Genomic DNA, 14,246 nt, shown 5'->3' with positions numbered 1-14,246 from the left:
CACTGCTTAACAGCTTTGGAAGGTCACAACCGCTGGTTGTGAAGGATGCGTCTATTGACATGCAGGTATCTTGGCCTCTAGTGATGGTGAGGGAGAAGCTACAAGAAGAAAGTAAAAAACTATTTATGATAAGATGCTGTTAAAATCCTTCATTTGTGAAAAGTTAACTGGAATGTGTCAGGGGCTCTTTAAACAATGCAAACTTTGCAGTAAGGAGCTGAGAACAGATTGCTTAATATAGAACAGGCCTATAGGGTGGTATGAATTTCCTAAAATTCAGATTTTATGAAGTAGTTGTGCTCATCTTCATTTTCTGTGACAGCAGTATAAATGAATTCTAGGTATTCTGGGCTTAGAAAAATTGTTTGTTTGGTTCTTCTGTTATTAGGACAGTGATCCCAATTCCTTCAACTTAAAAGGCTGTAGAGAGTTTGCTGCTTGTCAACATTCTCCTTGACTGCTTTTTGCAGTAACATAAAAGTCAGGACAGTGAATCCTGTTAAAGGGAACTGACTTTGACAGGGAGAGAGAGGCATATTTCTGGTATGAAATATGGAGATAATGAAATAAAAATTGAGACAGAGTTATTTCCAATGACAGGTATAGTAAGATTCAGTTGGGAGATGGAAAAGTAACTTCTTTTTCTTTGAATTTTAGTTTGTTAGAAGAAAATAGGCTGAACACCTCTGGCAGGCAGGATGAGAGATTGCTAAGCTGTTCCTCTGCTGCAACAGTCATCCCAAGGCCCCTGCCTGGAAAAGAGCCCTGTGTGAAATTCATATGTGCACACACACTCACACACAGAAACAGTCTCTGCACTGAACAACTTGCAGCAAAAAGAAGGAAAAAGAGAGGCATCCCAGTCCATTCAAGTGTAGAGCACTTCTCTGCTGCTAGCAGTCTGATCAGCATTGGTCAGTCAAACACACAAGCTCATTTGGAATTCTGTTGCTCTCTCTGCTCTTAGAGTAGCAGACCAAAAGGAGAAAATTTGAAACACCTGTAGGAAAAGATATGGGCCATAGTTACATTTATAGTATCCTAACTACCCATTTTTTGCACTTTATCTTGCAAAGCTCAGTGATTTGCTCATTTGAAAATTTTCCTGCTTTTATTTGTTGTTTCTCTTTTGCCAGGAAGTCTGTCATCCAGCTGGACCTAGCTAACACCAAGAAAGCTCTGATTGTACCTGCCTTTGAGACCCTGCGCTACCGCCTCTCCTTCCCCAAGTCAAAAGCAGAGCTGTTATCTATGTTGGACATGGGAACCCTCTTTACATTCAGGTAATGGAAAGTACTCTTTAACCTGTGGTAATTACCTCTGGTTTTTATGTGCGTCTGAATATTTGGTTCTTCTCTTTCACTGTCAGCTGCATTAAGAAACTCATTGGAATTTTTTTCCCTTTTCGAAGAGAGGCAGTGAACAGAACCATGTGGATATATTCTGTCTTTAAGCTCAGCATTTTATCTTGTATTGCAGTCCTCTACTGAAGGACTTCAGTTGTTAAATCGAATTTGTTTTATTTTCATCATTTTTTATTGCGCTACAAAAAATCAAGCGTGACCATTACACTCAAGTGCGTGTAATTTACTTTTTGGCTGCCAAATACTATCTGTGTAGCTGTCTCTTCTCATGTGACCAAAAGTAATGTATCTCTGCCCATTGGTTCTCTTCCTTACTGGAAAAACAAACACAGGCTTGTCTTATGCTCTTTTAAAGTGTGAAACAGCTGCTTAAATACCTAGAGTTCCTCCATGCAGGGGTAAGAGAGTACTCTGACTAGAGGCTAAGAAGCAAAGAACACCTAAATTTGGAACTCCTCTCTGAAGCAGACTTCTTTTGTGGCTGTGAACAAGTCACTTCTATTACCTGCCAGACTCCTCAGTTTTAAAATGCAGCTAGCAGGGGTTAACCATCTCTTGGGTGTGTGTGGTAAGGTCTGATTAGGAGACATTTGTAAAGCATCTCAGCAATGGGAAGAGTACAATATGGCCTTATGATGTTGCACAGAGAGGGGGCTTAGGAGACTTGCGTTCTCTTCTCAGCTCCACTGCTCCCCTGCTGAGAGGTGCCACACGAATCACTTTGCTTTCTTACATCTCTGTTCCCCTTCTCTGAAATACAGGTAACAATGTTCACCTCTCCTTTTTGCAGTATTTTGAGATCTGAGATAAAAGCTATGAAAAAGCTAGGCATTATCCATGGCTGGAGGAGCTCCATATCATACCTCTCTCATCCTTCTCTTACTTTAGAGCTTTCCTCACACTTTTCTCATTCCCTGTATTACACACCTCTCGTTGCAGCAGCCACCCTTCCCTCATGTGGTTGCATGCACATACCATAGCAGACAGCCTGTGTGAGTCTGAAAAACATAATTCTGATCAGTGTCAGAATTCTACCAGTAACTGCCTTGAAACAGAGACTTGAGGTGACTGAGAAAGGCATGCCTCTGGAAAGTTACTTAAGGATACTGATAAAGCAAGTACTTTTCCCTCTGCCATCATTCTTTAACATACAAAAGACATAAAAATTAACAAGAGATCTGATAAAAAATAGTTTCCTCTTCCATAGTTGAGAGAAAAATTCTTTCCAGTGGAAAATAACACCCTCAGGATTTTCAGATGTCAGCAGTCAGCTGCACAGTGGTGGCCTTCCACTACAGATTTCATCTCCAAGCTAAACAGCATGTTGGTGTGTTACATACACAGCTGGATTTGCAAATCCTTTCTCAAGTCTCACTCAGGAAAAATGTCTTTAACACCAGTGGGAGTTTTTCCAAAGCAAGGTTAAGTAAGACTTGAAGGACATACAGTCTGTAGCTGGTATACATATTAATGTAGGATACATTTTACAAATGCTTCCACAGTTTGTTTTGGCTCATTTCATTGCTCAAATCTGTAGACAGCCACAAAGCATCTGGGCTCTCAGCTCTGGGCTGAGAATTTCCACCTCCACCTTCAAGGTGCTTTAATAATGCTGCAATTTGCTGCTGAGCAGGTGGGAGTGAGCTGGGGAGGACTGGTGTGACAGTGATTGCTGAGAGTGCCTGCAGCATCCCAGTCCCTCACACCACATGGTAGATTACAATCTTTCCCTCACTGAAATTGCTTTTGTCACCTCTTTTTGAAATGATGACCTTTTCTACCTCTGGGCAGCTAAGAAGTACACAAAGGCTCTCAATTACATCCCTCAGTCAGCAGCAGAAGAAAAGAGAAGGCAAGTGAGCATCTGTGGCTGGCAAGGTGTACTGTGTGAAACCCTGTGCCACAGCAGGGGCTCTGTGCCAGCTCGCTGGCTCCCCTGGCAGCTGCTGGCTGGGAGTGTGCTCCCAAGGATGTGCCTGCTCAGGGCCTGGCTAGGAGCTGATGGGCACAAATGTAATACACACACACACCCAGGCACAGGGGAAACCACAGCTGGCAGGAGACACATCAGCGTAGTGAGAAAACATAAAAACCAACAACTGATTAACTAATTAACTGATTACATCCACAATCCAGCAAAATGTTGAAGCATCTGGGAACAGAAGTGGGAAAGTTTTTCTTTCACTCATCTCTCTCACTGAAGCGGGAAACTTAGAGGAGGCAGGGAGGAAGACTACTCTGAGAAGAATAACTACTTCATTTTGTTAACTTTAGCAAAATGAAATCTTATTTTAAATAAAAGCAATCAGGAACACAGGTAAAATGAAGCATTGTTTTCAAAGTGGAGGAGGAGGGGATGTGGTGTGTTCGAGTTGTTTTCCATGAACCGTGGGAAAGAAACTCATTGTGATTTTAGGGAGATTGAATTACTTGGTTTGGATTTGTCAAAAATGCGACCATAGTGAAAAATATGTTGTTCCCAATTTTCATAAAGTACTCCAGGGATTGTCAGATGGAGTGTGGCCTTAAAATTCAATGTGTATTTAAGTTTTGAGTGAGAAGGGCCTGAACAGAAAATTGCATTTATTCATTTGTCCTGTGAGATGGAATACCAGTATAGACAGTGAACCTCTTCTCACAACTGCATCACCAATAGTAAAGTCTGCTGGAATGACTCATCCTTTAATGGGAGCTTCCTCTCTACGGACCTCCACAGAATGGTGTCTGCTTCTCTTTCTTTGCAGTACAGCTCATGTAATCAGCCATTGACCAAGACCTAGTTCCAGCAGATTATCTGTGTATGAACCCATATATATTGTCTGTACACATGTAATCCAGTAATGCTCTCACAATTCTTTTAATGTTCTCACAATTAGATTGTTTTCAGTCTAATTACTCCTCCATCACTATTGTGTGTACACCTCATTTGAGCATCCAATATTCATTTACCTCTTTGTCAGGACCTTAGCTGTCCTTTTGCCTTTCTCTTTCCTTCTACTCACATCAATCAGTCTGAAGAGGTAAGTAAAAAACTTCTGTTGTTATTTGGTTTTGTACTATCAAATCTACTCCTTCCTTTCTGGGTTTTTTGGTTTTTTGGTTGGTTGTTTTTTTGGGGTTTTTTTTGTCTCTGCAACCTCAGTTCCATATTTTCCCTTTATTGTCTCTTCCCAATTATTTATTTTGCCCTGCTAGTTGGCTGTCTTGATCCACAGAGGTTATACTTGAGCTGCTATAGGTGCTTACACTGATACTTCCAAAAAGGGTGCAAAGAAATTGAATTATTTTTATGGTTAGCATCTTGTTACCCCCTGTTTAAATCAGTGGGAGAGTGTTACTAGAATAACAGCAGCATTTGGCTGCTTCTCTGCAGGAATCTCTCAATTAACCAAAGTTTGTATGGGCTTTGAAGATACAAATCACTTCATAAGTGTTTAGCAGTCATTATTATTATTATTATCATAATTAATTTCAAAATGCCGGAGGTAGGATTTTAGAAGATACAGCACCCTCCACAATCTTATGTAATTTTAAACCCCACATTGTGACTGTTGGGTTGTGGTTTTTTTTCAGCATAGATAGCTGCACATTCATGACTGGCTAGGTTAGCCACTCATCTCCAAAAGAGGCCAAGAAAAGGGATAGGCTTTTTGGCAATGATTCCAAAGAGCATTAAGGGTTATAAGCATCTTTGTGAATCTGGCACTGCTTGCTAATAATCTCTGGAGAATTATTTCACCGTCACTGTCATTATTTCACTGTTTTTTAATACAAAAGGGTTTTGTTTCTCCTGGTCCCTAAGTGAGATATCTGAGAGTAGTAAAACCTATTTACAGTTTAGAAATGCAGCATACAAAGGACCATGCATTACTTGTGACCCCAATGCCATGGTAATAATTCAGTCTTCCTGCACTTCCCCTAAAGAGAGAGTCAGCAAAGATGAACACCTCTGATTCTCCTGTTACAAGATATACAAATATGTCCAAAAGAAAACTCCTAGGCTGTGATTTTATATTCCTGTTTTTAGCAATGGCTTACAATGTTTTGAGAATTTCTGGGATTTAAGCATTACATCATGCTGTAATTTTGCAATATTTAATGCTCAAATCCCTTCACTTTTAGCATGTGAGTCATCCCTGTGAATTCAATGTACCTTACTTTACAAATTGGCAGAATATTTGTTTTGTCCCTTCTGTTGCCTATCTATCTCAGTGTTGTAATACAGATACCTGCTATTCCTTTGTTTCATTAATTAATCTGTGGCTCTGCAGAAAGAGCTTGTCTCATTGATTTTTGGAAAGTGTTAGAATAAGTGGGCGAGAGAATCATTGACCCTGGCACTAATGGGGTGCATTCAAGCTGTGCTAGGAGGAGACCTGCTGTGACCTAAGCTAGATTAGCCAAATATAAAAGGATCTTCTTCTGTAAATCAAATTGATTACCTTACTGAAGATCACAGGAGTACTCCCCACAATGTAGAACTTAGAGCAGAAAGCCTTTATGTAATATTTTACTTATTAATGTAATTATGCAGCTTGGTTCCTGCCATAGTAATAACCATAATTAATAACATAGAACATCTCTCCAGAGCTGCAGGTGTCTCTCATGCAAATTATAAAATTGCCTATAAAACAGATCATGAATATCACCATGGTGGGGAAATAGCTAATTTTAGGGACTTTGTCTGAGCTGCAGATTTCCACACCGATTTTAGAGCACCGACTGATGCAGCTGCTTGGTTGCTAGGAATAAGACACAGCCCTTGTAGTGCAGATGAACTGACAGGGTACTGTGTAATGGTTTCTCACATTAGCATGAGGTACTGTTTTCACACTATCCTTCACCAACTAGATGTGTTTAAGCATTGAGCTCCGGGAGGCATGCTGGAAATAGTCCTAGAAATTGCCTCCGACGCGTCCTGAAAATGATGATGTGAACTGTAAGCTAATGTCCTTATTTTTGAGCTAACAAGTAATATTTTGTTTCCTTGCCAAGGTGCTTTCTATCTAATTGCCTCCCTACGTCCCTGCCGTTTATGTCTGTTTCAGGTACCACGTCTGGACGAAAGGGCACGCGCCAACAAATTTTGCCAAGTGGCGAACGGCCACCACACCCTACCGCGTCGAGTGGGAAGCAGACTTTGAGCCATACGTCGTCGTCAGGAAGGACTGCCCGGAGTATGACAGGCGCTTTGTGGGATTTGGCTGGAACAAAGTAGCTCACATCATGGAACTGGATGCACAGGTGAGGAGGTGACACATGAGTATCTCACTAGGGCTCTGCAGCAGGGTTGTTCCAACCAAGGCTGGGTCCTGAAGGAAGGCGTCACGCTTTGCATCACCAAAGTGTTCATCTGGCCTTACTGAGCTTCTTAATGAGCACTTCTTGAGTTGGGAACTCTCTGTTTAATGCTTGTCAAATATTAAATGAAGAGCTGAGTCTGAGTTCATTTATTTGTCAGTTTTAAGAAATCCATTGTTTTGCAGAGGCACAATCCCTGTAGTGCTTTCCTCCTGACCAAAGCATTGAAGCAGTTGTTGCCAATCCCATCACTTATTGAGGAACATGTAGACCTAGCTGGATTTTTTCCATTAAATTGAGGTTTATGAGTCCCAAATACTAATTTGCAATTCAAAAACTAATCTTCAGTTGAATTCTAGGCAAGCATCTTTAATTTCTGGCTGGAATTTACAGCACATTTCTGCAAAGTTGGTCTTTACATTTCCAAAGTCTGGGGCTGTGGTGCTGACTCTAAAGGATCCAGGTACTTGAGCCTTGGGCTACCTGCTTCTTGGATCTGTGACTTGGGATAAAGCTGCTGGGCAGAATTTATAATAATAAGGATGCAGAGAAAGCTCAGGAGTCCCATACTGGCACCAGAGCTCTCAGAGTTGCCAAGGTCCCTGCTGCCAACCTAAATCTTAGAGACTGGCAGTAACTATGGCTCCATGGGAGCCCAGTGCTGCTGCTCACTGAAATGGCAGGATTTGCATCACCCTGCTGTTCTTGGATGAGGAGCTACCCACTGTGCTCATCAGTGAGGTCTGGGTCATGGCATTTCTTTTTAGTTTGGGTTTGTTGTAGTTTTTTTTCAGTTTGGTTTCAATCCCAGTGTTTGAACTAGTAGCATTTCATGCTAACCAAAAAAATCAGTTTTGGTGATCTTTATCCTCCTGTGATAGCTTCTGCTATCAATCTGGAATAGAGCAGATCCTTCTTTGCTCAAGTCTTACCAGTTTATGTGAAGCAGAGCAGCTGAAGGCTTGGAGCAAGTTAGTGGGAGATTGTGTCTCTGGGGTGTGGGCTACAGTGTATTTGTGTTCAGGCATGTGTGGGAAGGATATTTTCTACTTCTGCTTACAAAACCACATGGTCACCTTGGGCTGGCAGCCACTTGCCCTCTGTTTGCCAAGGTCATTCCCAACAAATTTCTACCTACTTACATGACAAAAAATTATTACAGACTAGAAAAAACATTTTCCCTTATATTAATGTTAATAATACTTTGCTATAGCACTGTGATTTTCTAGTGCACTTTCCAAGCACTAATTAATTAATCATCAGTTGTGGAGAGTGCCAGGCTAATGGTTTATTATTTGTTAATATGGGTAACAAGGCTTATGTTCCCAGTGGCAGCTCTTACGTAGCATTCAGGATTTAACTCTTCTGTTCAGAGGTGTCTGCTCACCACAGAGATTCACACATGGGAAATAGAAACAGTTTTCAAAGTTGATCATAGTGCAATTATTTTAAATGACCATTGGGTTGGAATTAACTCTGGGAAATTGTTCTTCTCACTCTTCCAGCCTTGAGCACAGTATCATTTAAAAGAAGCTTCTTTTTCCTCTGTAGCAATTTCGATATTGGCAAGTTCTCCCACAAATGAGCCTAGAGGAGACGTGGGATGGCACAGCTACCTCGCCTGTGGCATTCCTCTGCTTTGGGGTGTGCACAGATCAGGTTGCTGCCAGCTGCTAGGCTGGCTTCATTACCAGCAGGCAGAGCAGCTTCTCAGTTATTTCGCTGCTCCTCATGACTGCAGTGTCTGTCAAGAGGTCTGTTCCAGATCCCTTTCCAAGAGCCTGTGCCACTGCCATCCCTCAGAGCAGGACATGGCATGGAGATAATCATCATTGTTATTCTGGGAGCATGCAGGTGTCCACTGAGCTGGATGCTGTACAAATGCACAGATAATGCTAGTCTCCATCTAAAGAATTTGTAATCTAGGAGCTAGGGACGGAGGTTCCTGCAAGTGCATTGCCTTCTCAACAGAGGCTTCCATGTGGTAGGGAGAGGTCATTAGGAAACCTTTCCCTACCTTTCCAGTGACTGTGCTAGACTGTAAGTGTCCCATTTTCCAGGACCCTAGCCCAGCATATTTCAAAGGGGATTATTAGCAGTAGACTCCCAGTTTTTTGAAAGGCTTTATGTGTCTGAAGGCCGTTCAGAGGAATGAAAACACTGCTGTGCTGAAGAGTTAGCACTGCAGAGTGTAGACAGTCCCTGACCTGCAGTATTACAGCCTTGAGATGCTAACAGAGAACAAAGAAAAGGTTGTATGAGGGGAATGCATCTTCCTCTGCAGCTCCAGCCTGTAGTTTTAAGGTTCTTTAGAGTAATTTTCTGTAGTTTTGTAGTTTATCAGCTCTCCTCACTCCATGGTGCCAGCCTTTGGTTTCACATTTGGTTCCCCATTAGTCCTAAGCATCTTCCAGGTGCATGAATTCTGCATGTGAGCATCAGATTATTTTGCTCTTGCTATACATTTTTCATCCCAAACAGAATCTCAGAGGATCCCATTCCTGTATATGACAACACTGTAAATTGGCACCAAGATTTACCACTTTAGCACTGTCTGTCAGGGTGCAGGAATTCTTATAGGGAAACAGGAGCTGCATCTGCACTTAGCTGCACATACAGGTGAAACACTCAGGTTTATCAGCACACGTGTGGTTTTTTTTCCCATAAATCTCTATTAAAATATTTTGGAGTACTCTGCCTTTCTGCAGCAGATATTCTTTGTCTCTCTACAGAGTCCTAAATCTACAAGTGACTGGGAATTACAAGCCAGGGGGTATTTTGCACCACTTCCTGTAAAGGCAGCATGCTCTGTGGCTGTTCCTTCCCTGGCCAGTTTCTTTTGTTAATGGGTTAGAGTCCATCCAACAACATCTGCAGATAGAAACCGTGTGAGAAAATAGGAAATTGCCTGTGCAGGCTTCAAAGTTTCTTTATCATTTGCATCCAATACAAATCTGACTTCTTGAAATTCCATATGAAAAAAATGATTAGGGTACTTCATTTGGCTACAGAATAACAAGGTTCATATCTCTTACCTAGTTCCTTGCAGAAGATACCTGCTTGTTGCATATCCTACACTAGCAAACTTTCAGCTTGTCTAAGAATCAGGCTTTTTTGAGCTTTGCTCTAATCTTCATATATTTACCTGTAAAAATTGAAAGAGTCTTACAGGAATAATGGAGACTTAAATCAACCATCATTTTTTTAATAACAAAAATTGTCAAAGAACTTGGTCAGATATAAAGAGAATAAGTGAAGTAGTTTTACAGGAGAAGGAGAGTTAGCACAGTATCTCAAACTTTGTGAGGAAGAACTTAATTTGAGTAAAAATGTCTCAAAGCATATGGAATTAGCGGGTTCATTTTCACACATTGCCTATAAATGACACCATATTCTCCCCTTATTTCAGGTTTATAAATAATTTTGGACAGTTTTGTCTCCATAAGTATCTTAGCATATAGGCAAAGCAACATATGCCATGCAGTTTTGCCTTTGTAAATGTAGCTTATTCCATTATCCCAAGCAAAATAAATTTTAGGGGCAAAGCCATGTTTTTGCATGGACACGTAAGACTCTAGCTGTGTACTCGCAGCTGTGTTGTTGCAATCACACTGCTGAAAAATCTGTGTGGCAGACATGGCTTCAGGTGTGCCTTTTGTACTATTTCCCCATTATTTGGCTTATATGGGGTAAAATGTTTTAAAATAGCTGGGTTTTTTTTTTTACCATGAGGGTGGAAAACACTGGAGGAGATTATCCAGAGGGGATATGGACCCCGCCTTGCTGGAAACATGCAAGGACAGATTGCATGGGGCTCTGGCAACCTGATCTAGTTGAAGATGTCCCTGCTCATTGCAGGGAGGTTGCTCTAGATAGTCTTTAAAGGTGCCTTCCAACCCCAAAAACTCTATGATTTCACAAAAAGATTACATAGATCTTTCAAAAAACCAAGAAAAAGCTACTTGAAAAAACAAAGGCAGTTTGTTTGAGATCCCTGATGGGTTTGCTGTTCCTGAGGCACAAACGGCGCCGTTCGGCGCTGGAGCACGTTTGGCTGAGGAGGAGCCTTGTGGGAGGCTGGGGTCCCCCTCACAGCCGTGTCTTTGTCCCGCAGGAGTACGAGTTCACGGTGCTGCCCAACGCCTACATGATCCACATGCCGCACGCGCCCAGCTTCGACATCACCAAGTTCCGCTCCAACAAGCAATACCGCATCTGTCTCAAGACACTCAAGGAGGAGTTCCAGCAGGACATGTCGCGCCACTACGGCTTCGCGGCCCTCAAATACCTGACGGCAGAGAACAACAGTTAGCAGCGTGGGGCCCCTGCCTGGCCAACAGGGACACTGAGGCAAGAGCCGCTCCGCGTTTGGGGCCTGGCCTTCGAACTCCAAACTGAGAAATACTTTCTGTTTTTATATCATATTTGGAAGTTCTAACAGTAGAAATTTGAAGTGACATATCTTCGGACGATGCTCGTTCATCCCTTCCCCGACTGCCCCGGCTCTGTCGGCTTCAGCGTTCGTGAGGTGCATGTGAGCAGGGCCAGCCAGGCGCCCTCTGAGCCACCCAAGGTGGGACTGGGCAGGGGCTGGGATTGCACTCCGCTCTCTTGACTGCAGAGCACAGACAGACCTTCAGAATATAGGATTTCATGTTGCTATTTAATAATTTGACATGCTTTTTATCTGTAAAGGAAGATCTTCGGGTCGCTGTCCTGTGAATTTCAAATCTGCACTACTTTAAAAGGGAACTTTCACCTGTGAACTTTCACAGGGGCCCTGTTAACAATGGATGACCTTGTTAATGCAGGATGAGCCAAAGGTCTGAATTAGCCTTGAAAACACAGGGGACACTTATACAATACTGCACTCCTGAGAAGGTGTGTTACTGGCTCAGTTGTATACATTATATCGGTTGATCTTTTTTTTCTCAAATTAATTGTTTTTTCAGGAAAATTCCCTATATCCCACCCTGCCTTGGCCCCAGTCCTAAATGCTGCTCCTTTCCTTGCCAAGGAAATATCTCCCTTGTGTTTCTTTGCCATCTTCTGTTTTGGTGGTCCAGTAAAGAAGATCAGTAGCTCTGCCAGAAAGTGAACAGAACTTGTCAGTTTAAAGTCTGTTTTCATCAGAGCAACTTGTTCACATGTGTCTCATAAGATAAAGGGCCTGGCTCTAACCCTTTATCTCTTTTAGGCAGGAATTGGATTTTACCTATAAGGCACATTGTACCAGGGGAATACTGATTTGTAGGCTCATTTCAGTGCTGCCCATCCGTGAAGGCTCTGGGCCTTAGGCTTTAAGTGGACTTCTTTGCTGAACAGTGAATATAAATGAGTAAAAGGCAACTAGTAGCCTTGGTGCTCTCCTGCTGCCTGCTGCAAGGTCTCAGAACTACTTCGTTAAAGGAGTTTATAATTAAAAGGAGCAGAACTGTTAGGAATAAACTCCCCATTGGACGGGGAGAAAAGAATGTGTTGGGAATCTGAGTGAGTGTTTGCTTGAACGTGGACTGGTCAAGTTCACAACATCGGTACACCCAGGAATTTGCTGGAGGGCGAACAGGAACCTAACAAGCAAAATGCAGAAAACAAGACATTGGACTTTTTGCCATTTTCTTTATCTTCAGTATTAATGTTGTGTTTACATGGGAGGAAGAGATGAGGTGCACTACCCCTTTCAGGGCTATTTGTAATTTCTGTTGCAATGTTAATAGAGAAAGCAGAAACAACTCAGTGAGAAATGTGTCTGTCTCCCTGCCCCAAACCCCAAACAACCACATGTACCAGTACCACTGCCTGAGCTGGGAAATGGATCCATATTGCGTTCTGCTCACGTTTTTCCATTTTGCTTTTCAGCCACTGGACCTTCTACTTTCCTCCCCACCTCATCCCTCTAGAGCTTGGTTTTATTTCTAACCTGACATTTTGTGAGAGATTTCTGTGTGGAAACCACGCAGTTAAACCAGACATTTAAACTACAAATATCAGTTCATCATTCTGTGTATATATAAGAAAAGCCAAAAAAGGCAATGTCTTTGACAAGAAATAAAAAGGGGCGGGAGGCTCTGTGTAGTTTTCACTTTTTCCCCTGGGAGTGTTGGCTGCATAAGAATATATCTCTGCATAATTTTCCAAAGAGCTTTTTTCTCTGTTCTTAATGGCTTTATGTAAAGATTTACATAAAAAGCTGGAGAGAGCTGGGAAGAAGTGATATTAGTGCTCAGTGCTGGCCAAGATACTTTCTTTTAAAAACATCAAAGTCTTAACTCCCCAAGTCCTGTATTACGATTAAATGCAGAGGTCATTGTACTGATTGAGAATGAGAAGAACCCTGCAGCACAGGGACTGTTGATTAGCCAGTGTGCAGAAAGATCCCAAAAGCTGATCTAAGAGAGGCTACCATTCATTGTACCTACAAGAAATCTCCAGTCAGAGCTTCAGTGTGGCCACCATTATGTTCCATATGCATTCCAGATGTACATTTCTCCTTGGCTTTACAACACTGCCCAAGGGTAGGCTGGATTGCCCTACAGCAGCATAACCATTATTTGGCTGTTCCATTATAAGCATTCTTCTCATTATTCTCTTTTCAGTGGTGAAGGATGGGGGAGCAGGGATGTAATGATTTGCTACTTGCCTGTAGGTTGAGTCTTGGGACCTCCTGGGTAGGCTTAGGTGTGCTGGCTGGTGTAACCTGCTCAGAGATTGGTAGTAGGTACAAAGAGTCCTTTCTTTTGTCCTTATAGACACTGTACTAACTTGTATCTGTCATGTCATATTTGTTTCTGTGCTTCATAATTTGAGAGGTATGGGTCTTGGGGGTTTTTATCTGTCTGTAACTGACAGGGCTCCTCCAACACCATGAAAAAATCCACCACCGACAACAAAAAAAATTCCGAACTCAGTTATAACACTGGCTGTCTTCCAGTCCTCTGCTGTAGTAAGTATTTGCTAGGAACTTTGTTACTTAATTCTCAGTTTTCTCCTGAAATCTTCCAGAAGTAGCAGATAAACCTGGTAACGTAATGCCTTTGATTTATTGATTTGTTCCAGCAACTTCTCTCTTGAGTCTTCAATCTATGACCTCTCCTTATCTTTGATATTTGGAAAGTGTGAGTCTCTCGTTTAGATACCACTCCAGCACCCTCTCAGTGAAGACTGATGCAAATAAATCATTTAGATTCTTGGCAATGTCTTTATTGTCTTTAATTGTTTCTTCTACTTGTTTGGGGTGGCCTGCCCATTATCTCCACTTTCTGCTTTTGGTGTACTGAGCAAATGTTCATTTTCAGTTTTAACTTCCTACTGTTTGCTCTTCAGATTCCCTCTTAGCTTTCTCAAACTTCATCTTAACTGTTACATACCTTCCTTTCGGCTTTACACAGTTTTATTTCCATTCTCTGAAAGTTTCCTATTTGGCTGAGTAACTTCTAAAATTACCCATTTAGTCATATCAACATTTCCTTATCATTGTCTTCCATTCATCCAAGGGGTACCATACTCCATGGCTGTCTTATCAGAGCCCTTTCTATTTTAATCAGAGGATTTCAGCTTTTCTAGTCCATTTTTTTAGAGCCA

General features: G+C 41.9%; 1 protein-coding gene across 3 annotated transcripts in view; it reads left to right on the top strand.

The window, feature by feature from the left end:
* LARGE1 (LARGE xylosyl- and glucuronyltransferase 1) overlaps nucleotides 1-13,854 on the top strand; it is a 272,944-nt gene extending 259,090 nt beyond the window's left edge. For all 3 annotated transcript variants that reach the window (XM_074539311.1, XM_005491163.4, XM_074539310.1), the window contains 3 exons: nucleotides 1,137-1,283; nucleotides 6,413-6,608; nucleotides 10,780-13,854. In XM_074539311.1, coding sequence (XP_074395412.1) covers nucleotides 1,137-1,283; nucleotides 6,413-6,608; nucleotides 10,780-10,977 — 541 coding nt within the window. In that variant the 3' untranslated portion in view covers nucleotides 10,978-13,854. The remainder of the gene's footprint in view (nucleotides 1-1,136; nucleotides 1,284-6,412; nucleotides 6,609-10,779) is intronic.
* The last annotated feature ends 392 nt before the right edge of the window (nucleotides 13,855-14,246 follow it).

This window comes from Zonotrichia albicollis, chromosome 4 (assembly GCF_047830755.1).
Source record: "Zonotrichia albicollis isolate bZonAlb1 chromosome 4, bZonAlb1.hap1, whole genome shotgun sequence".
Taxonomy (NCBI): Eukaryota; Metazoa; Chordata; class Aves; order Passeriformes; family Passerellidae; genus Zonotrichia; species Zonotrichia albicollis.
This window is presented reverse-complemented; position numbering and strand designations above follow the sequence as displayed.